The sequence below is a fragment of the Pongo pygmaeus genome, chromosome 2 (genome assembly GCF_028885625.2).
Source record: "Pongo pygmaeus isolate AG05252 chromosome 2, NHGRI_mPonPyg2-v2.0_pri, whole genome shotgun sequence".
Taxonomy (NCBI): domain Eukaryota; kingdom Metazoa; phylum Chordata; class Mammalia; order Primates; family Hominidae; genus Pongo; species Pongo pygmaeus.
Genome location: NC_085930.1, coordinates 176,632,431 through 176,657,528, shown reverse-complemented (window position 1 = coordinate 176,657,528; position 25,098 = coordinate 176,632,431). Strand labels below are relative to the sequence as shown.

The window sequence follows — 25,098 nt, the reverse complement described above, 5'->3', positions numbered from 1 at the left end:
CGTAATGGAACACTTCAATATCCTATCTCATTTAATACTCAACACAAACCAGTGAGGTTATCACAGCGTTACCTCCATTTTATATTGGAGAAAATTAAAGTGGTGCTGGGAATTGATCTCAGGGCTACTCACCTCTCCAACGTCGCATGCTTTCCACAGGGAAAGCCGCTGAAGAAGTTATTTCTGGCATTTGTTGTTCAGTTTTCTAGTTAGATTTTTCCCTTACATGTTAGGAGGAGCTAACCTGGTATCATGTGGAGGATCTGGTTATGTCAGATTTTGGGATATATATAAGAAGCAACTCCTGGCTGAATTTTTGGCTCATAGTGGAGTTGGATCGATTATTATGTCTACTGATAAGATGAATCGATACCTTACCACAGGAGATCTTGATGGATGGTTGAAAATCTGGAATATAGAGGTAAATTGAAAAACATTATCACATTACCTTTAAGATTTTTGGTGACCCTTTGTTGCAGGTAACTATGATTAAAGCCTTGTCTGTCTCCTAAACAAAGGAAAAAATGTGTAGTCTAAGTGTTTTAAATAAAACCTTTACAAGTTTCATGCAGAGACTTCTTTTAAACAATTAATGAGGAAAATCATGTTTTTCTCAATATTGACAACCTTCTGTTAAGTAAGTCATCCAATTTAGAACTGCAATATTGTTAGTAAGGCACTGCAGCATTATTTGAATGTAAATAATTAGGATATACCTTATTTTTAATTAATTAATTAATTTATTTATTTATTTCTTTATTTATTTATTTTGAGACAGGATCTCCCTCTGTCACCTAGACTGGAGGGCAGTGGCATGATTATAGCTCTCTACAACTTCAAACTCCTGGCTCAAGCCATCCTCCCACCTCAGCCTCCTGAGTAGCTAGGACTACAGGCGTGTTCCACTATGCCCAGCTAATTATTTTATTTTATTTTACTTTTTGTAGAGACAGGGTCTCACTATGTTGCCTGGGGTGAGGCTACACCTTATCTGCAATGAAACTGTAGATGTAATTTAAATACTAGAGGACTATTCCTTCATCTAACATTATTGTTGTCCTGAGTTAGTTTGGGATTTTTTCTTTTTTATCACTGATTACCTGCTCAATTTTCTAATAATATTTAAAAGTTGTATATGTGACCACCTGTATGTGGTAAAGTTCATCTCTATCAAATAATTGGCTTTACTATTTATATTTTTCTTTCCTTCCTCCTTCCCCACTAGTTCCTTTTTTTTTATTTCCCAAGTCATCGGATAAGTTAGAAACATTTTTTTAATGTAATTTCATTTTCTAGCCTATTTTATCATAAAGTTTTCTTTTGCATTTGGATCATAGGTTATTGTTCCCAAGTTTGAAAATCAGCCTTTTTTTAAAAGTGTTATGCCATTGTAATCATTTCATATTTGAATTTTTTAGAGTTCTGGTATTTCTTTTCATTCAGGAGTACTGTCTTAACTCCAGTAAGAACAAAATCACCAAGACCCCAACTCTGATAAGATCATTCCAACCTCATGAGGACCGAATAAGTTCTTTAGAGATGTGTGAGCCAGGTGGTCAGTTACTGATTATCTCCTCCTCTGCAGACTGCAGTATTTGTGTGACTGGTGTCTGCAATGCTCCTGTTTGGATCTTTGGTCAGGTAGAAATATTGCTTCTTTATTATTCTAGTATTTACTTGACATTTAGTATTAACTTGGGCTGATTTCTATTTGAATCTCATCAGCTGTTTAATGTTCATTAGTCATGAGAGAACTGACAACATTTCCGAAGTAGTAGTTCCAGGCAACTCTTGCCCTGTTTTCCATTAACCAAGACAGTTCCATCAAGTGGAAGACACCAGAGACATAGAAAGATGGGGGCTCCGTGCAGCTCAAAATATTCTAGGATTTCTGAGAAAAAATTCTCCTCTAGAATAAATTCCTTCAATTTCAAAATTTGGTAAAAGTTCAACGTGGATAAAATGATCATGTTCCAAAAAAACAGGTGATTGTGACTGTTAACTAAGAACGTAATAATCAAACGTAGAAAATTTCAGAAAAAAAAAAACCAATCTTCTTATTCATTATCTGGTTTACTGCTGCCAAATAATAATAGTTAACATTTGCTGAGTTTTTCTTGTGTACGTGGGGCACTGTTCTAAGATTTTTTTCAAGAATTAACTCATTTAATCTTCACAATTGCTCAACTCAGGAGGGAGCAGCTCTCACAATTCCCCTTTTACAGATGAGGAAACAGAGGCACAGAGAGTTTGAATAAATCGCCTGAGCTCACAGAAGCTAATCATGGTAGAGTTTTGCTTTTAACTCAAGTTGGGTCACTTCAGAGCTCACATTTTTAACCCTTTCTCAAGATCTGACTTGCTCCTGCCTATGAAATGAAATGGAAGTGGGGGCACGAAAGAAAGGAAATATTTAGTCTCATATTTTCTGTTATTTTTTTCCTTTTGCTTTCTTGGGAACTTTTCATGTTCCATTTGTGCTTTTGGGGACAAAATATGTTTTGTCCAATACTATTCAAACCTCGCATAAGTTTAAGGTGAAGCCTCAATATCTGTTTGGCCAGCTGATTTGGTTCTATTTAGGAGCCTCAGGTGCCAATCTTATGCCAGGAGAGTAGGCAATTCTTTTAGTGTTGGAAGATAAGGTTTGTTGTTGCTGTATTTGTAAAGTCAGTTTGATGAGGCCAGCCTACGTGGAAAGAATTCTAAGCACCCATTTAGGATGCAGAGGGTATTGGTAAATCATAAAATCATCTGGGAGGTGGGACCACATTGGCTAGACGACAGTCTCAATGTAACACTCAGGAGCTGTAGCAATCTCTTGTATTTTGTAAATAAGACAAGCACTAGACTTTTCTCAGTCAGGAAAAAAAGCGGCTAAGTGGGAACTCATATAGGCACGTGATGAGTGAGACAGGGTGGGACATGGCTGGCAGTCTGGACAGGAAAGAGGGTGGAAGCCTGCTTCAGGCCACTGAAGAAGCCAATGCATTGCTGACAGAGGCTGTGGCAAGATGAGGTGGAGGTTTGAACAACAGGTAAAGAAACGAAACCTCATCAAGTGGGTGACCTAAGAAGGTCCTTAGACATCCGGGGTCGAACCAAGAAATAACACCATTCTAGGTGTAGGTGCCATATAAAGTTCACCCACCAAACATAATCCGTAGCTAAATTTTATTTTAATTCAGAAATGTGTGCTTGTAAAACTGCTTATTTTTGTGTTATTAATATTATTTGTTGTTTCTGTGAAGTCTTGCTTTTTTGAAAGACTTCAGACACAAAAAGCCCTCATGAGAATAATTTTATTTTTTCCCTTCTGTTCACGACAGGAGAAGAGTCATCAGAGCTGGGTTAGTTTTACAAATTGAAGGCTAGCAAAGCTGGGGAAAACAGTTTTCTAGTTCCTTCTGCTTGCGCTACTTCTTTTTTTTTATTTTTATTTTTTAAAGGATTGACTTTTATCAAGCTGTCTTGACTATAGGTGCCATTAGTCCCAAGATGTAGAGCAAAGAGTGTGGGGAAGAAGAAACAGAACGGAGGGGAAAGGGAAAAGAAAAGAGGGAAAGGAAAGAGAGAGGAGAGAAGGGAAGTTTGGTTTTTTTGTTTAAAAAAAAACACAAAAATTAGAATCACTTTTATAACATAGCTATTGACCTTAGGCTGGTTTTCAGGTTAGATTTTTAAAAGTAAGTTGTATGGTATGTCTATTTCTAGACTTGGAGAAATAGGAGAGAAGAGGGTTTATTCATGAATGCATGTTTATCCCATGAAGCTGACAGGTGATTGTGGGATAAGAAGAAATTCAAATGATGCTTGAAATTCTTCAGTGCCCCACTTTGTGCACTAACTACTGTTGTGCTAGGCAGAGTTTATGTACTGGCAACTCTCCTCATCTTATTGATTTGATGTCCAGTGATTTTGATTGTGTCTCTTCATCCAGTGAATAATTAAAATTTGATTTAGTTGCCCACATTTAAACAATAATAGATTTCATGTAAAGATCCAAGTTTCTCATTTCTCTTAAAAAAAGAGCAATCAGGCAAGAGAAAGAAATAAAGGATATTCAAAAAGGCAGAGAGGAAGTCAAATTGTCTCTGTTTGCATACAACATGATTGTATATTTAGAAAACCCCATCGTCTTGCCCAAAAACTCCTTAAACTGATAAAGAACTTCAGCAAAGTCTCAGGATACAAAATTAATGTGCAAAAATCACAAGCATTCCGTCCACCAATAATAGACAAGCAGAGAGCCAAATCATGAGCGAATTCCCATTCATAATTGCTACAAAGAAAATAAAATACCTAGGAATACAACTTACAAGGTACATGAAGGACCTCTTCAAGGAGAACTACAAATCGTTGCTCAAGGAAATCAGGGAGGACACAAACAAATGGAAAAACACTCCGTGCTCATGAACAGGAAGAATCAATATCATGAAAATGGCCATACTGCCAAAAGTAATTTATAGATTCAATGCTATTCCCATCAAGCTACCATTGGCTTTCTTTACAGAACTAGAAAAAACTACTTTAAATTTTATATGGAACCAAAAAAGAGCCCATGTTGCCAAGACAATCCTAAGCAAAAAGAACAAAGATGGAGACATCATGCTACCTGACATCAAACTATACTACAAGGCTACAGTAACCAAAACAGCATGGTACTGGTACCAAAACAGACAAAGAGACAAATGGAATAGAACAGAGGCCTCAGAAATAACACCACACACCTACAACCATCTGATCTTTGACAAACCTTACATAAACAAACAATGGGGAAATTATTCCCTATTTAATAAATGGTGCTGGGAAAACTGGCTAGCCATAAGCAGAATACAGAAACTGGACCCCTTTCTTACACCTTATACAAAAATTAACTCAAAATGGATTAAAGACTTAAATGTAAAACCTAAAACTATAAAAACCCTAGAAGAAAACCTAGGCAAAACCATACAGGACATAGGCATGGGCAAAGACATCATGACTAAAATACCAAAAGCAATTGAAACAAAAGCTGAAGTTGACAAATGCAATCTAATTAAACTAAAAAGCTTCTGCACAGCTAAAGAAAATATCATCAGGGTGAACAGGCAACCTACAGAATGGGAGAAAATTTTTGCAATCAATCAATCTATCTGACAAAGGTCTAATATCCAGAATCTATGAGGAACTTAAACAAATTTACAAGAAAGAACCAAACAACCCCATCAAAACGTGAGTGAAGGATATGAACAGACACTTCTCAAAAGAATGTATTTATGTGGCCAACAAACATTGAAAAAAAGCTCATCATCACTGGTCATTAGAGAAATGCATATCAAAACCATAATGAGATACCATCCCACATCAGTTAGAATGGCAATCATTAAAAAGTCTGGAAATAACAGATGCTGGCGAGGATGTGGAGAAATAGGAATGCTTTTACACTGTTTGTGGGAGTGCAAATTAGTTCAACCATTGTGGAAGACAGTGTGGCAACTCCTCAAGGATCTACAACCAGAAATACCATTTGATCCAGGAATCCCATTACTGAATATATACTCAATGGATTATAAATCATTCTACTATTAAATACACATGCACATGTATGTTTTTTGCAGCACTATTTACAATAGCAAAGACTTAGAACCAACCCAAATACCCATCAATGATAGACCAGAAAAAGAAAATGTGGCACATATAAACCATGGAATACTATGCAGCCATAAAACAGGATGAATTCTCGTCTTTGCAAGGACATGGATGAAGCTGGAAACCATCATCCTCAGCAAACTAACACAGGAACAGAAAACCGAACACCACATGTTCTCACTCATAAGTGAGAGTTGACAATTAGAACATATGGACACAGGGAGAGGAACATCATTCACCGGGGCCTGTCGGGGGGTGGGGGAAAGGGGAGGTAAAGCATTAGGATAAATACCTAATGCATGTGGAGCTTAAAACTTAGATGATGGGTTGATGGGTGCAGCAAACCACCATGGCACATGTATACCTATGTAACAAGCCTGCATGTTCAGCACATGTATCCCAGAACTTAAAGTGGAAAAAAAAAAAAAAGAACATATGTCATTCCTTAAGAGTAACTATGGCTTCTATGTAAAATGGGTTCTCTTTAATTCAGTGTAGTCCCTGAATTTTTTTATTGCCTTAAAAACTGAGGGTGAGTTTTATTTACTATTTTTTACCCATTTATTTTCTTGTATTAGGTTCAATTCATTCATTGATATTATTTGACTGGCCCTGTAGGCATTTTATTCTGCAAACACTTATGACAAGGCTGATCAATTTGCAGACCAGCCAAATATCGGCAGGATGCCTATGGTTCCCCTCATATCTCACAGGCTGCATTCTCTGGAACATTCTGTGTGCATGAAGTATATTGATATAAGACGAGAAAATTGGCTCTGTATTTAAAACATAAAATGGATTGCTAATGGGGAACTTTTGCTAGATGAATGCATTTTAAGAAGTGTAGCCAAATCTGTGAAAACTATTATATAACACACATAATTTTTAGAAAAAAATATTTAATAACTGAATTGGCTTTTGAAAACATTTAAGGAGGTAACACGCAAATAAAGTAGTTGAGGGAATAAATAGGTGTGGCAATTCTTTAACAAAAGCTTTGTTTTGTTTTTAGTAAATATACATCTGGCTATTCAGAATTTTAAAATGGGAATGGTAAAAAAATTTTTGTAGTTCATTATTATCTCTTCAGAGAATTTTTGTTTCTTACAACACATCTCATTTTCTACCTTTATTAAAGTTACATGAATCTCTTTCATTTCCCCTGTAAAACTGTAAGCTTCTTGTGGACTGGAGTCATGTCTTTTTCATCTTCTTGTGTGTCCCGCCCCAGGACTTTAATTAGTAATCCAGCACATGGTAAACACACGTAAATGTTTGAAGAAAATAAATTTCATAAAAATAAAACAGATGTTTTCGTTTTTTTCAGGCAAAGCACTGGCATATTGAAAACTGCCTTTTCCTTCCCAAAAGAGATACTAATTTAGTGGAAAGTGAGATTCAAAAGGAAATTTATTTATTTTCTAAGGAGGAATCTTGTTTAGACCCAACAGAACATTCACTACTTAATAAGAAAAACAAAGATGACTCAACATACAAGTAAGTAATTTTGAACATTAGCCAGATGTCAGCTGAAGTCTACATAAGACATAGATAAGATTGGTCCAAATTTCCTTCTGTCCTCTGTGGAATGTTCAATGACTACCTCAAGATTTCTCCAAAATTTGGGGGATTGGTAGGTGTGTATGGATGAGTGACTTATATTATTATCAGGGCCATATTTGGTTCTTATTTCTTGACTACATTGATTCTTGATATGTATTAAGTGCCATCTAGTCTTTTATTTCTACTCCATCAACAATCTAATTGTGAAAATTTGCCTCTTTCTTCAAAAACAATCTATCTATCTATCTGTCTGTCTGTCTGTCTATCTATCTGTCTATCTTAGAATGTGTATCAGATTTTACTCCTGGTTTTGATAAAGTGCACAGCGGTTTATGTGACGAAAGTTCAAAGAGCTTAACTTTGAAGTTAGACATCACTTCCTTAAGGCTTCTCGTCCCTCTATGTTGCTCAGACATTCTTCTCTTCACATCACTCTGCTAGATTCAATATTTATATTCCATTTATGCTCTCATGTTAAGGAGTTTAGTTCTTTTGTTTTCTATACTTTTGCTAAACCATGTTCTCATAACTTTCATGCTAAATGGCTATTTTATTCTTGTAGAGATAGATATCTGAGCTTATTACTTGGAGAATAATAAAAATATTTTGGTGCTTTTGATTTATTATCTGTTCAATGTAAGAAAAGAAATGGGGTTTACTCAGAGCTGACAAGAAAATAGTCATTCTATAAAACTCCCACCATGCTTTAATTCATTGCTTCTGTAACATTCTATGTTAAACAGGTGAAACACCAGAGAGAGAGAACTGTCTTTTCTTCTTCCCTTTAACTCACTAGTCACAGTTTTCCTTTCATTGAGGATATAAAGGCGGGATAGGAAGAAGGAGAAAGGTAGCATTGCTGTTCTTGAGGCTTGGCAGATGTGCAAAGCATTCTCTTTTTTCTGGGGGTATAGTTGAGGATTCTTTGATGACCCCACTCAGGGATCTCTGCATTGCACATTTCCAAACTCATGATCTCTTTGGCTAGTTTCTTATGGCTCACCTCCTCCAGCTCATGCCCCTTGTAATACACATCACAGTGTTTTCTGTTACAGTCCTGCACATTGCCAAGCCTCCCCTCTTGCACAACTCCTGGTTTAACTTCTGCTTGGCCTGTAGGAAACTCAAACATTTTGCAATACCAACTTTTCCACTGTTTCCCCACTGCTCCCTGCAACTCCAGGTACAGCTTTTTGCCTGTAGACTTCTTCAGGTGTTAGTGAGATACAAGTCTGCTGTGTCCCTCTCACTGTTACCCTAGAAGACTACCTTAAGTTATTTGGGCTATGTGCATAGAGGCTAGAAATGAAAAAGAGAAAAGCTTTCCTCCCCTCCAATGGGAGTGGGTCTCAATTCACACATAAGACTCTCTCTGATGCAATCATCCCTTATAGTTTCCGCGTCCTTTGTTTATATCTTAAAGTGATGGTTGGCTTAAGTGTCAGAAGATCAGTTTTGGAGCTACCTTCTTGGCAAAGTGACCCTGCACACAAAGAGTCTAACCACCTCATTTTGGCATGTAGAAATACTTTTGTATTAAACATCTCAATAAATTACTTTGCTTTCAAACTTTTCAACCTCTGCTGACACATAGATAGAAGAAAAAAATTCCCCTTTAGCATTCTGTTATGCTAAATTACTTTGGTATTTGTTCTTCCATTTCCTTGAATTATGGCTTGCAGAAATGTCAAGTGGCATTTTACATTTAGGCAGAAGGATATTTTCAATTTAGAAATCTAGCATGAGCAATCCTGTACAATCATAGAATGCTGGGAATGGAAAGACTTTACAGAGGATAAAATGTCCCCGCCCACCTACCCTACTCAATCTTACAGATGAAGAAATAAAGTTACCTTAGGGTAACACAGATAGATCATTTTTTTTCTCTTTCCATCACATGCATAGCAGAGTGAAGGCAAGAGTTACAGATTCCTGTTTAAGAGTATTTCAGCCAATATACTAATTTCCCATTCCTTATGACAAACTCAGTTATCCTTTAAACATTTTTTTTTTCGAGGCTGTCTTGCTTTGTCGTCCAGCTGAAATGCAGTGGTGCGACCACAGCTCACTGCAGCATCAACCTCCCTGGCTTAATCAATCCTCCCACCTCAGCCTCCCAAGTAGCTGGGACTACAGGCGTGCCACCACGCCCAGTTTGCATACACACACACACACACACACACACACATTTTTTTCCGTATAGATGAGGTTTCATCATGTTGCTCAGGCTGGTCTGGAACTCCTAGGTTCAATTGATCCTTCCACTTCACCCTCCCAAAGTGCTGGGATTACAGATATGAGCCATCACTCCCATCCTAAACACTTTTTTAAACCAATCTTTTCCTAGATTCAAACATTGGCAGTTGGAACTCTTCTTTCCTGACTTCATTTTCAGTTAATTTTATTTTCTATTTTTCCTGGAAACTTTGTATTATGAAAAGCAGTGCTGATATATAGGGTTTTTAAAAATTTATTTTAATTTCTGGGGTACATGTGTAGGATGTACAGGTTTGTTACATAGGTAAACGTATGCCATGGAGGTTTGCTGCACGTATTGACCTATAACCTAAGTATTAAACCCAGCATGCATTAGCAATTTTTCATGATGCTCTCCCTCCCCCATCCCCCATCCCTGGACAGGTTCAAGTGTGTGTTGTTCCCCTCCTTGTGTCCATGTGTTCTCATTGTTCAGCTCCCACTTTTGAGTGAGAACATGTGGTGTTTTGTTTTCTGTTCCTGAGTTAGTTTGCTGAGGATAATGGCTTCCAGCTCCGTCCATGTCCCTGCAGAGGACATTATCTCATTTCTTTTTGGGGCTGTATAGTATTCCATGGTGTGTATGTAACATAATTTTCTTTATCCAGTCTATCATTGATGGGCATTTGGGTTGATTCTATTTATTGGCTGTTGTGAATAGTTCTGTAATGAATATATGCATGCTTGTATCTTTATAATAGAATGATTTATATTCCTTTGGGTATATATCCAGTAATGAGATTGCTGGGTCAAATGGTAGTTTAAATACTATTTCTGGTTCTAGGTCTTTGAGGAATCACCACACCATCTTCCACCATGAGTGAACTAATTTATATTCCCACCAACGGTGCAAAAGCATTTGTACCTCTCTGCAGCCTCACCAGCATCTGTTGTTTCTTGACTTTTTAATAATTGCCATTCTGACTGGCATGAGATGGTATCTCACTGTGGTTTTTATTTGCATTTCTCTAATGATCAGTGATGTTGAACCTTTTTTCATTTGTTTGTTGGTTGCATAAATGTCTTCTTTTGAGAAGTGTCGGTTTATGTCTTTGCCCACTTTTTAATGGGTTTTTTTTTCTTGTAAATTTGTTTAAGTTGCTTATGGACTCTGAATACTAGCTCTTTGTCTGATGGATAGATTGCAAAAATTTTCACATATTCTGTAGGTTGTCTGTTCACTCTGATGACAGTTTCTTTTGCTGTGCAGAAGCTTTTTAGTTTAATATCTCATTTGTCAATTTTTACTTTCATTGCAATTACTTTTGATGTTTTCATCTTGAAATCTTTGCCTGTGCCTATATCCTGAATCATATTGCCTAGATTTTCTTCTAGGGTTTTTATAGTTTTGGGTTTTACAATTAAGTCTTTAATCCATGTTGAGTTAATTTTTGTATAAGATGTAAGGAAGGAGTCCAGTTTCAATTTTCTGCATATGGCTAGCCAGTTCTCCTAGCACCATTTATTAAATAGGGAATCCTTTCTTCATCGCTTGTTTTCATCAGGTTTGTTGAAGATTAGATGGTTGTAGATGTGCGGTCTTATTTCTTAGTTCTCTATTCTGTTCCATGGGTCTATGTGTCTGTTTTTGTACCAGTACCATGCTGTTTTGGTTAATGTAGCCATGTAGTACAGTTTGAAGTTGGGTAGCCTGATGCCTCCAGCTTTGTTCTTTTTGCTTAGCATTGTTTTGGCTATACAGGCTCTTTTTTGGTTCCATATGAATTTTAAAATAGTTTTTTTCTAATTCTGTCAAGAATGTCAAGAGTACTAGTTTACAGTCCCACCAACAGTGTAAAAGTGTTCCTATTTCTCCACACCCTCTCCAGCACCTGTTGTTTCCTGACTTTTTAATGATCGCCATTCTAACCGGTGTGAGATGGTATCTCATTGTGGTTTCAATTTGCATTTCTCTGATGGCCAGTGATGATGAGCATTTTTTCAGGTGTCTTTTGGCAGAATAAATGTCTTCTTTTGAGAAGTGTCTGTTCATATCCTTCACCCACTTTTTGATGGGGTTGTTTTTTTTCTTGTAAATTTGTTTGAGTTCATTGTAGATTCTGGATATCAGCCCTTTGTCAGATGAGTAGATTGCAAAAATTTTCTCCCATTCTGTAGGTTGCCTATTCACTCTGATGGTAGTTTCTTTTGCTGTGCAGAAGCTCTTTAGTTTAACTAGATCCCATTTGTCAATTTTGGCTAGTTAAACCATTGTAGAAGTCAGTGTGGTGATTCCTCAGGGATCTAGAACTAGAAATACCATTTGACCCAGCCATCCCATTACTGGGTATATACCCAAAGGATTATATATCATGCTGCTATAAGGACACATGCACACGTATGTTTATTGTCGCACTATTCACAATAGCAAAGACTTGGAACCAACCCAAATGTCCAACAATGATAGACTGGATTAAGAAAATGTGGCACATATACACCATGGAATACTATGCAGCCATAAAAAAGGATGAGTTCATGTCCTTTGTAGGGACATGGATGAAGCTGGAAACCATCATTCTCAGCAAACTATCGCAAGGACAAAAAACCAAACACCACATGTTCTCATTCATAGGTGGGAATTGAACAATGAGAACACATGGACACAGGAAGGGGAACATCACACACTGGGGCCTGTTGTGGGGTGGAGGGAGGGGGGAGGGATAGCATTTGGAGATATACCTAATGTTAAATGATGAGTTACGGGTGCAGCACACCAGCATGGCACATGTATACATATGTAACTAACCTGCACGTTGCGCACGTGTACCCTAAAATTTAAAGTATAATAATTAAAAAAAAGAATTTCAAGAGTAGTTTGATGGGAATAGCATTGAATCTATAAATTACTTTGGGCAGTGTGACCATTTTCATGATATTGATTCTTTCTGTTCATGATTATGAAATGTTTTTCCATTTGTTTGTGTCCTCTCTGATTTCCTTGAGCAATGGTTTGTAGTTCTCCTTGAAGAGGGTTCTTCACTTTCCTTGATAGCTGTAATCCTAGATATTTTATTCTCTGTAGCGATTGTTAATGGGAATTCATCTATGATTTGGCCCTCTGTTTATCTGTTATTTGTGTATAGGAGTGCTTGTGATTTTTGCACATTGGTTTTGTATCCTGAGACTTTGCTGAAGTTATCAGCTTAAGAAGCTTTTGGGCTGAGTCAATATGGTTTTCTAGATACACTATCATGTCATCTGCAAACAGAGAGAATTTGACTTCCTTTCTTCCTATTTGAATACCCTTTATTTCTTTCTCTTGCCTGATTGCCCTGGCCAGAACTTCCAATACTACCCTGAATAGGAGTGGTGAGAAAGGGCATCCTTGTCTTGTGCCCGTTTTCAAGGGGAATGCTTCCAGCTTTTGCCCATTTGGTATGATATTGGCTATGAGTTTGTCATAAGTGACTCTTATTATTTTGAGATATGTTCCTTCAATACCTATTTTATTCAGAGTTTTTAACTTGAAGAAATGTTGAATTTTATAGCAGGCATTTTCTGTACCTATTGAGGTAATCATGTGGTTTTTGTTCTTAGTTTTGTTTATGTGATGAATTATGTTTATTGATTTACCTACATTGAGTCAGCCTTGAATCCTGGGGATGAAGACAACTTGATTGTGGTGGATACGCTTTTTGATGTGCTGCAGGATTTGGTTTGCAAGTATTTTATTGAGGATTTTTGCATCGATGTTCATCAGGGATATTGGCTGAAGTTCTTTTTTCGTTGTTTTGTTTTGTCTTGACCAGGTTTTGGTATCAGGATGATACTGAGCTCATAAAATGAGTTAGGGAAGAGTCACTCCTTTTCAATTTTTTGGAATAGTTTCAGAAGAAATGGTACCAGCTCCTTTTTGTATCTCTGGTAGAATTCAGCTGTGAATCACTCTGGTCCTTGGCTTTTTTGGTTGGTAGGCTATTTATTACTACCTCAATTTCAGAACTCATTACTGGCCTCTTCAGGGATTCAACTTCTTCCTGGTTCAGTCTTGAGAGGGTGTTTGTGTCCAGGAATTTATCCATTTCTTCTAGATTTCTTAGTTTATTTGCATAGAGGTGTTTATAGTATTCTTTGATGGTTGTATTTCTGTGGGGCCAGTGGTGATATCCCGTTTATCTTTTTTTATTGTGTCTATTTGATTCTTCTGTCTTTTCTTCTTTATTAATTCAGCTAGCAATCTATCTATTTTATTAATTTTTTTCAAAAAGCCAGTTTATGGATTTGTTGATATTTTGAAGGGTGTGTGTGTGTGTGTGTGTGTGTGTGTGTGTGTGTGTGTGTCTGTGTCTCCTTCAGTTCTGCTCTGACCTTGGTTATTTCTTGTCTTCTGCTAGCTTAGGGGTCTGTTTGCTCTTGGTTCTCTAGTTCATTAGTTGTGATGTTAGGATGTTGATTTGAGATCTTTCTAGCTTTTTGATGTGGGCATTTAGTGCTGTAAATTTTTGTCTTAACACTGCATTAGCTGTATTCCGGGGATTTTGGTACATGGTCTCTTTCTTCTCATTAGTTTCAAGGAATTTCTTAATATCTGTCTTAATTTCATTACTTACCCAGGAGTCATTCAAGAGCAGGATGTTCAACTTCTATGTAGTTGTGTGGTGTTTAGTGAGTTTCTTAATATTGAGTTCTAATTAAATTGTGCTGTGGTCTGAGAGACTGTTATGATTTCAGTTCTTTTGCATTTGCTGAGGAGTGTTTTACTTCCAATTATATGGTCAATTTTAGAGGAAGTGCCATGTGGCACCAAGAAGAAAGTATATTCTGTTGTTTTTGGGTGGAGATTTCTGTAAATCTCTATCAGGTCCACTTGAGCTAGAGCTGAGTTCAAGCCCTGAATATCTTTTACGCTTTCTGTCTCGATGATCTGTCTAATATTGACAGTGGGGTGTTAAAGTCTCCCACTATTATTGTGTGGGAGTCTAAGTCTCTTTGCAGGTCTCTAAGAACTTGTTTTATGAATCTGGGTTCTCCTATATTGGGTGCATATATATTTAGCATAGTTAGCTCTTCTTGTTGAATTGAACACTTTACCATTATGTAATGCCCTGTTTTGTCTTTTTTGATCTTTGTTAGTTTAAAGTCTGTTGTGTCAGAAACTAGGATTGCAACCCCTGCATTTTTTTCTGCTTTCCATTTGCTTGGTAAAATTTCCTCCATTCCTTTATTTTGAGCCTATGTGTGTCTGGCATGTGAGACACATCTTTTGAAGACAGCACACCAATGGGTCTTTACTCTTTATGCCATTTGCCATTCTGTGTCTTTTAATTGGGGCATTTAGCCCATTTATATTTAAGGTTGATATTGTTATGTGTGAATTTGATTTTGTCTCCATGATGCTTGCTGGTTATTTTGCACACTTGTTAATGTAGTTTCTTCGTAGTGTCATTGGTCTGTGTACTTCAGTGTGTTTTTGTATTGACTGATAACGGTTTTTCCTTTTCATATTCAGTGCTTCCTTCAGGAGCTCTTGCAAGGCAGGCCTAGTGATGATGAATTCCTGCAGCATTTTCTTGTCTGAAAACAATCTTATTTCTCCTTTGCTTATTAAGCTTAGTTTGGCTTGATTTGGAATTCTGGATTGGAAATTCTTTTCTTTAAGAATGTTGAATATTGGCCCCCTCCCCCCAGTCTCTTCTGGTTTGTAGAGTTTCTGCTGAGAGGTCTGCTGTCAGTCTGATGGACTTCCCTTTGTAATTGACTTGGCCTTTCTCTCTGGCTGCCCTTTAATTTTTTTCCTTCATGTTAGCCTTGGAAAGTCTGATGATTATGTGTCTTGGGGTTGATCTTTTCATGTAGTGTCTTACTGGGGTTCTCTGGATTTCTTGAATTTGAATGTTGGCCTGCCTTGCTAGGTTGAGAAAATTCTCCTGGATGATATCCTGAAGTATGTTTTCCAACTTGTTTCCATTCTCTCCATCTCTTGCAGGTACCCCAATCAGTCATAGGTTTGGTTATATAATCTCATAGTTCTCGGAGGCTTCATTTGTGCTTTTTCATTCTTCTTTCTCTAATCTTGTCTGCCTGTCTTATTTCAGCAAGATAGTCATCAAGCTCTCAGATTCTGTCCTCCATGTGGACTATTCAGCTATTGACACTTGTGATTGCATTGTGAAGTTCTCTTGTTGAGTTTTTCAGCTATTTCAGGTCATCTTTGTTACTTTGTAAACTAGTTATTCTGGCTAACAGCTTCTGTAATGTTTTATCGTGGTTCTTAGCTTCTTTGCATTGTGTTAGAACATACTCTTTTACCTCAGTGAAGTTTGTTATTGCCCACCTTCTGAAGCCTACTTCTGTCAATTCATCCATCTCTGCCTCAGCCCAGTTCTGTGCCCTTTCTGGAGAGGTGTTACAATCATTTGGAATAGAAGAGGCACCCCAGCTTTATGAATTTTCAGTGTTTTTCTGTTGATTTTTTCTCATCTTTGTGGGTTTATCTACCTTCAATCTTTGAGGCTCCTGACCTTTGGATGAGTTTTTGTGGGGTCTTTTTTGTTGATGTTGTTGCTTTCTGTTTGTTTTTCTTTTAACAGTAAGGCCCCTCTTCTGTAGAGCTCCTCTTCTGCAGTTTGCTGGCGGTCCAATCTAGACTCTATTTACCTGGGTCCCTCCTGCACCTGGAGGTATCACCAGTGGAGGCTGCAGAAGAGCAAAGATGGCTGCCTGCTCCTTCCCCTGGGAGATCCATCCCAGAGGGGCACTGACCTGATGCCAGTGGGAGCTCTCCTGTATGAGGTTTCTGGTGACCCTGTTTGGAGGTCTCACCTACTCAGGAGGCACGGAATCAGGGACCTTCTTAACGAAGCACTCTATCTGTCCCTTGGAATGGGTGTGCTGTGCTGGCAGGAATTCCACTCGTCTCAACTGCCCTGATTCCTCAGAGCCAGCAGAAGGAAAGACTAAGTCTACTGAACCAGAGACCATGGCCACTGTTTCCCCCAGGGCCTCCATTCCAGGGAGATCAGAGTTCTGCCTGTAAACCCCTGGCTGGAGTCACTGAAGTTCCCACAGGGAGGCCCCACCCAAAGAGCAGGGATGGATCCAGGTCCCACCTAAAGAAGCAGTTGGCCACGATCTGCCACAGCCACTGTGCTGCATTGTGGGGAATTCCTCCCAGGCCAAACTGCCCAGTCTCCCCAGCACCGGCAGGGGAAAACGGCTGATTGGAGCCACAGTGATGGTGACTGCCCCTCCCGCTGGGTACTTGGTTGTCTTAGGCAGTCTCCAGCGTGCTGCCACTGGCTGCAACCCAAGCGGTCACCAAGAATCTGCACAGTTCTGTGCTTGGAACCCAAGGCCCTGGTGGTGTGGGCTCACGGGATGATCTGATCCATGGGTTGCACAGATCCGTGGAAAAAACATGTGTCCCTGGGAGGTAGCTCAATCACTCACCAATATATAGGTTTTATAGTTCACAGACTTCTCTTAAAACTGGAGCTTTGTTGTCTACCAGATCAAATAAGAGTACAGCAAACTGATCTTCTCATGTTGATTATCAGATTATATAGGCATTGGTAGACTTCTGGGGGTGAGAGGCAAAGTTATTTCTACTGTACAGCATTTTGTAAAATGAAAAAATAACGCATCAAAAAGTACTTGTGATCTTTAAAATTTCTTTCTTAGTCTAATTCAGATGAGACTGGATTGATATAATTTTAAGACTTTGTAATAATGAGATAGTATAGAAAAATGTCATTTAGGAATTAAACTAATAAAAAAAGGGTTAAAAACGTATCCTCAGAATTGATTATCATGTACATCCTTCAGTTCTCCCAGGAATATGATCAGGAATCCTTTGCAGAAATTATACAAACACAATAAAATTGTCAGCTGTAGAATGTCCTTTGTGCTTTCCATCTAATACAGAAAATATTATAAATCATTTTATTTTTAAGAAATATTGTTCTGAAGAATGTGCCCCTTTGCCTAGTCAGATTGGTAAATTCAAGGAGAGAATCATGCTAGCTCTCATCCACATGAAAAAATATGAAAGAAAAATAAAAATGTGAAAGAATTTATACTACAGGAGAAAAAGTACACTTGGTGTATATATGCAGGTGGAGGTATGTTTAGACAGGGGGTGGTTCACAGGAAGAAAGAAGAAGGAAAACAGAAAAAGTCTAAAGAAAATGGAAGAAACAAGAAACATGAAGAAAAAATTAAGTGTCTTAAAGCTATTTTCTCATTTTAACACCTAAGAGTCTCTTTCCAGGTTAAAAAATCGGGGTGTATATTATCTTCTGGCTTGTACAAACGTACCTGGTTTTTCACAGGGCTGAAAGTATTTTATAAAACTATTTGTGAGAATTAGGTAGATGGTAAAGAATTATCTTCAGTTGTAGTCCCGGGGAGATGAATATAGAATTTAAGAGATTAATAGAAAGGCCTAATTCTAAGTTAACAATTGTTATGGAGAAATAGATTTATCCTTTTTCAAGAGTCTGCAAAACTCATAATAGCTTCAAAAAACTTCTAAAAAATAAATAAATAAGTGAAGGGATAAAATAGTAAAAAAAACTACAGTGGACATATATTTTTCCTAGTTTATAGGAATATTTGTTTTCTGGACTCATGTAAAATTATCTAATCTAGAAAAATTACAGATAAAATGAATAATTTAGAAAATACAGTTTCAGAATATTTCCTTATTATAAAATTAATATAGGGATTATAGGCATATGCCACCATGCCCAGCTCATTTTTGTATTTTTAGTACAGACAGGGTTTCATCATGTTGGCCAGGCTGGTCTTGAACTCTTGACCTCGTGATCCACCCGCCTCGGCCTCCCAAAGTGCTGGGATTATAGGTGTGAGCCGCTGTGCCTGGCCAAAAATAATACATTTTTATTACGGGAAAATTTGGAAGTACAAATAAGCAAAAGGTGAAAATATCTGTGGTAAAGCTATTGTTAATATTAGGCATTTCAGTTTTAAGACCTTGTTTTAGGCATACTTACAACAATGAAAAAATGTACATTTTATAAAAATGGGGACTTAGTAGACACAGTTTATAACCTGTTTTATCACTCAAAAATATGCAGTAAGCACATTTTCATATTAGTTAATATGAGTATCCATGGACAACAACATTTATAATGACTTGTAGCTTTTTAACCATTTTCTTTATTTCAAATATGTAGATTGTTTACAAATTTTAACTGGGAAAACAGTTCTTTAAATACCTTCATGTGCACATATTAGAATATCTTATTGAATTCATAATTAGAATAAATTATTTGAAGAGGAATTGCTGAGTCAAAAGGCATAAAGGCCTTTGGGTCATCTTGCTGAAGGTCATCTTGCTGTCTGGACATATCAGCTCTCCCTCCAGCAGCAATACAAATGGTTGCTTTCCTGCCTTCGAACCAAGAATGGATGTTATTGCTGTCTTAAAACTGTTGCTATGATATCTTATTGTTTAAAACTAGAGTTTTTGATTATTTGTGAAAGTAAACATTTTTCAGGTTTATTAACCTTTAATAATTCAATAATAAATTTTAAAGGGATATTCGAAGTCTACTAGACTAACTCCTATGGCATCTTTAAGAGAAACACATCCCAGCCTTTTTGAATAGTTCCTATATGACACACTCACATCTCACAGATACCCTTCTCTATTTTGAAATATTCTTAATGACTCTAATGTTAAGTAAAATCCATCTGTAGAACTCTCACTTATTGATCTTCATTCTTATTCTAGAGCAACAAAGAGCATAAACTACTACATTTTTTATTATCTGACATATTTTCCTTTGGTTACCATTTAAAAAATTGCTTATCTGGAAAGGATTCATTATTAGAAACGAGTAAAAAGGGTCAGATGAGAAATGAAACAAAAATTCCACTAGTTTCCCAGTAAGTTTATACAAGGCAGAAGGCACACCTCAAATTAATGTTTCTTAAACATGGAAAATAATTATGATGTTTTAAATTCCATGTTATTGTTAGGAGGGAACTGATATTTAATATTATTTAAATGCTATTGATTACCTAATTATTCTGTCAGTAGATTTCATGTGAGAAATTAAACTAGAAAATAGATAAATAACTATAAGAAAAAATACACAAAATATTAAAATCCCATTTTAAATTAGGCTTTATGTGATGTAAATACTTGAAGAATTGGCAGTCTACTTTCACCAACAATCTGGCAATAACTATCCTATGTCCATGTATGACAAATGAAAGCATGTGACATCTATTCAATTTTTGAAATTTGAACTTTGAAAATACTAGAACAGCAAATTATTATTTAGGGGAGTGCCACATCTTTTTACTTTTTGTCTGATCATTCTGATAGTTCTCAAGAATATTGGAGCCTGCTGTAGGGGGATGTTAGAACTCCCTGCTTTGAGTGAAAAATATTGTCTTGTTCTTGCTTAAAGTGATAGTAGCCAATACCAACTGAGGCCTGAGCCCTGATTATATTTCAGGGCCTGTTCTAAGGTCTTTATGTGTTTACCTCATTTAATTCTCACTGTAATCCTAGAAGATAGCTACTATTATCATCCCCATTTCACAACTTGAAAAACAGAGGCAGCGAAGTTAAATGATTTGCACAAGGTCAACCAACCAAGAGGTGAACTAGGGATGCAAATGCAGGCATTCAGGCTCCAGAGTTAGTACTTTATCACTGTTCTGTGTTGCCTGTCCAACAAGCATCATGTGAAAATATTGACAAATTATTGGTTTCTGAGTAAAGCCATCAAATATTTTATCAAGTACCTGCTATGTATAAGCCACTACTCTAAGCATTTTTCACTTCCTTTTTTATGCCTAGGAGGGTACTCCAGTGATTGTCACAGTCATTATACCTCCCTTCCACAGCCAGAGCCAAGAGAAGTGTGATTAGTTAGAGCCTTTCCTTCTCACAGGATTGATGCCAAGGCTGGTGGATCCCATAGTAGATCACCTTCCTGCATCACCTACAAAGGCATTTTTGCAAAATGTTTTAAAACTCTATTTAAGCCTGGTATTACATTATTCTGCTTCTTTATCTTCATCCTTCACTTCTCCTCTTGAGAATATTTGCCTTTTTCCAGTTCCCTGTGCATTTTCAGAGTAACCACTTCTGCAAATGTCAGATGTCTGTCTGTGAAAAGGAAGCAATAGATTGTTGACTTAATTTGCTGTGATTTCCAAGAGATACTCTCCTACCCTCTGACTACTTTTCTCCCTCTGTGGATAAAACTGTTTAGTGGAAATGGGCAAAATGTTTTGTTTTATATAAAAGCTACTTGATTTAGATTCCACAGGATGAGATAGTCAGAAAGCATGTGGTCTGAAAACAGGGAAGAGTTTAGTGTATTTCGGAAAAAAAAAAAATCAAGATATATTGTTAACTACTCTAAAGGGAAACCTCTTTACCGTGGCCCCTGCCCCCTCAATCTTTTGCACATGTTTACATGAATAATTCTTTTCTAGAAAAAGGTGTATTCTTAATCCAATAACTGCAAGGCCTAACTGTACCACACTCCATGCTTTCAGTATCCAACACCAACTTCTTATTTTTGTAGATCCCCTTACTATCTTAAAATACCTCTCTAAGGATATCATTATTTCTTGCCTTGAAAGCCTAAATAGTGGCTAAATACTAATTCTTACTCACATGAGATGGCACATGGCGAGGGATGCCATTCCGGTGCAATTGGGGAAAAACTGCCCTCCTATCCAATGACAAAGCTCTCCTAAAAGAAAAAAAAATCTATAATTCCAAGTAATTTATGTTAATACTCTCCTGATTCAAGGAAATCATGATTAACTACCACCCCCATCCCCTCTTAAATGTGCACTGTGCTTGAAAACTTGCTTCCAAAGAGTAACATATGGAAAAAGGGAAAAAGTAACTGTACAATAGCTATTGTAAACATTACTAAAAACTTGGCACATATAACTGTGGCCAAGTAATTGAGGTTAACATCAACCGTGGAAGTCAGTTTGATAGCATGCACCCTTGGTTTGATGCGATAAAAGCAGCAGTTCCCCTCTGTTGCTTTCCTCTCAACAACTCATAACCCCAGTCTCACCATGAGAAGAATATCAGACAAACCCAAACTGAGGGATATTCTACCAAAAAAATCTGACAAGTGTTTCTTAAAACTGTCAAGATCATAATAAACAAGAAAAGCCTGAAAAATTGTCACAAGCCAGAGGCTAAGGAGTTAGACAACAAAATATAACGTTGACATTACAGAAAAATGACATTAAGAAAAAACTAGTAAAACTCTAATAAAATATGGAATTCAGTTAATAGTAATGTACCAATACTGATTTCTTTATTGTGACAAATGGTAGTGTAAGATGTTATAATAGGGAAAATTGGTTGAGGGGTATACTGGAGCTCCACTAACTTTTCTGCAAATCTAAAACCTCTAAAATGAAAAGTTTATATATGAGAAAGCAATTAATACATTACTACTTAAAGCCATGCAAATAGCATTTGATATTAAATTTAAGAGAGATACATAGACTTTTTATTTGTATTGATATTTTAAAATCTTTTAAAATTGGAAGATACAGTAAAAATAGAGTGGAGGAAAAAGAAAGCTGGAAATGAACATTACTTGAATGCTATTATTTATTAGGCACATTTCTGAACTTTCATCCATCTTATCTCCTTTAAATCCACAGCAAGAGTCCCATTACATTGAGGAGAAAATTGAGGCTGAAAGTATGGGAAACAACTCAGAGTCTTATAGCTACAAAATCCATAGAAGATATAAGAATAAAAGTTAGGGAGTGGAAGAATGGTAACTTTAAAGGGCTGAGGGATGCAGGGACTGAGGCAGAAGGAAGAGGGTGAGTCAAGATCCCCAGGACTCTCCACGATTTTGTGACAATGGATGTGTCTTTTGGCTTGGTGCTCTGAAGAGACTAATAACATAACTTGTAGCTGTTAAGGTTGAAGTCTATGACAGTGAATTTTAAATAGATTTGAGATCATTTTCTATTTTCTCACAAGATTATATACAGCTATGTAATGATTTTATTTCCCATGTTTTATTGATAAAAATCCTTTCTGTGGATTCAAGTTACGCTAAAGTTTTCTTGTAGATTCATATGAGAAAGCCTCAAAAATACTGAACTTTTTTGCATTTTGGATGCCATAACCATAACTAAAGTTACATGCCTAACACTGAATAAATAAGCTTTGACACAAAGGATTGATGCTTACTTCTCATTATATAATTTATTAAGGCAAGGATAATGTATGTATTTCTGTAAAATTTTCTTCTAAATAATTTTTCCTCTAACCTTGTTGCTATGGGGAGAAGGTCTTTGCTTAATTAGACTCTTGGACACTCTGGCTCTCACTCTTTTCTATTATCACCTGGCTAGCAGGCATTTTGTTAAAAGATAGGGCTTGATTAGTATAAACAAATATCACTACTTCAGTTCACAGGAATGGATTTTTTGTTTTTGTTTTTGTTTTTTTTGGCCAAAGATACACATAGCCAGAAAGAGTTTCTCCATCCCTGTGGTTAATAATGTATTTCATCATGAAATATTTTCTTCCAGTGTCAGACCATCAGAAGATATAAATTTAGGTATAAAATATAAGGAAAGAGGTACCTGCATGAAAGAAACACAAAAACCTTATTATGGTGAAGTTATAAAAAAATCATTCAGTAAGTAGTCACTGTTGTTAATGTATTTTTATAATATTATTTAATAGATTAGTGTGAATACAAATGTCTACTCTGTGTGTCCGGAGTGTTCCTATTCCTTAATAAACATGAATGTAATGTCCTGTGACCCCCATTTAACAAAGGAGAAAAGTGAGGTACAGGACATTAAGTCACCTGTCCGAGGCTCCACAGAATACTAGCGGAAAAAGTGTAAGGTCTCAGTCAGTGTGTTGGACCACTCTTGCATTGCTATAAAAAAATGCCAGAAACTGTATAATTTATTAAAAAAAAAAGGTTTAATTGGCTTACGGTTCTGCAGGCTGTACAGGAACCATAATGTTGGTATCTGCTTGGTGGAAGGTGAAGCAATAGCAGGCACCTCACAGGGTGAGAGCAGGAGCAAGAGGGAGTGGGGGAGGTGCTACACACTTGAAACAGCCAGATCTCTGTGGACTTGCTACCATGAGGAGAGCACCAAACCATGAGGGATCCACCCTCATGACCTGAACACCTCTCACCAGGCCCCATCTCCAACACTGGGGATTACATTTCAACATGAGATTTGGGCAGGGACAAATATACAGGCTATATCATTCCATCCCTGGCACCTCCAAATATCATGTCCTTCTCCCATTGCAAAATAAAAGCATTCCTCCCAATAGTCCTCCAAAGTCTTAACTCATTCCAGCATTAACTTAAAAGTACAAAGTTCAAAGTTCTCATCTGAAACAAGGTAAGCTGCTTCCACCTATAAGCCTGTAAAATAAAAAACAAGTCATTTACTTCCAAGATAAAATGGGGGCATAGGCATTGGATAAACATTTTCATTCTCAAAGGAGAGACTGGCCAAAAGAAAGGGGCTCTAGGCTCCAGGCAAGTCTGAATGTCACACTTTCACAGAGCAGATATGTTGATTTTTAAATTTCTGATGAAATTTTGCTGTAAAAATGGTGCATAATTATTTGTTAACATTCAATGCCCATTTAGCAACTAATCTACCCCACAGAGTTTTTGTTAGAATTACATGAGATAGATATGTAAAGCACTTTGACTACTGCCTGGCATTTTATAGCAACCAATACAATCTTATTAGTAATGTTGTTATTGTTACACCTTGGAGCATAACCTTTGGGATTAAACATATTTCAACTTAAGTCCATGATCTGCTATTTAACAGTTATATGAACTGAGACACAAATTACTAAAGCATCCTAAGCCTCAGTTTCCTCATCTGTCTTAATGGCACAACGATACCTTACACGTTGTGAAGATTTCTTCTCTAATTTGACATAGCACATTAGTTTTCAAAGAGTGATCCCTGGCCCAGCACCATAAGCATCAACTGGAACTTGTTAGAAATGTAAATTATGAGACCCTCATCCCTGCTTTCCTCCATTAGTCAGAAGCCAAGGGGGTCACATAGCAATCTATGTCTTAGTAAGCCCTCCAGGTGATTCTGATGCCTGTTATAGTTTGAAATCCACTGACATAGAACATGACTTGTTCCATAGCAGGTGCTGAATATGGATTAGTTTCCTTTTCTTAGGTACTGACCCATCATCGTGACAAAAACCCAGTTCCTACCTTCACAGAACTAACAAAGAAACATAAGATTTTATCTCAAATAGATTTCCATTTTATTATCCAATTATTACATGAAGCAAAGAGAAATATCTTTCACTTTGTTCAAGACTTTGCCTTTAAGAGCATGATTAAAATAGATTCCTATCATCTCATTGTGTGCGTAATAAATACAATAACGCAGCTCTGGTTTACTTGATGACATTATTTAAAAAGTACCTGCCAATTCAAAATTTTAGATGTGTTGTTAAACGAAACACTGAAAAAAATAGATTCCATTTCACAAAAGATACAATTCTCTTGTAGATAAAAGAAAAACTGGAGCTTTTCCAAAACCGCAGAATATTCATTTTCAAGGGAAAATAGCAGAAAAATACAAAATAAAAAAAAATGAATGGGAAGCCTTGAGTTCCTTTTGGTTCCTTTGAATAAAAAGCACTAT

At 36.9% G+C, this 25,098-nt stretch overlaps 1 protein-coding gene across 1 annotated transcript in view; it reads left to right on the top strand.

Moving 5' to 3' along the window:
* Positions 1-25,098, top strand: part of WDR49 (WD repeat domain 49) — a 177,407-nt gene that overhangs the window by 130,338 nt on the left and 21,971 nt on the right. The window contains exons 14-17 of the mRNA XM_054482756.1: positions 234-421; positions 1,444-1,641; positions 6,959-7,128; positions 22,966-23,075. Coding sequence (XP_054338731.1) covers positions 234-421; positions 1,444-1,641; positions 6,959-7,128; positions 22,966-23,075 — 666 coding nt within the window. The remainder of the gene's footprint in view (positions 1-233; positions 422-1,443; positions 1,642-6,958; positions 7,129-22,965; positions 23,076-25,098) is intronic.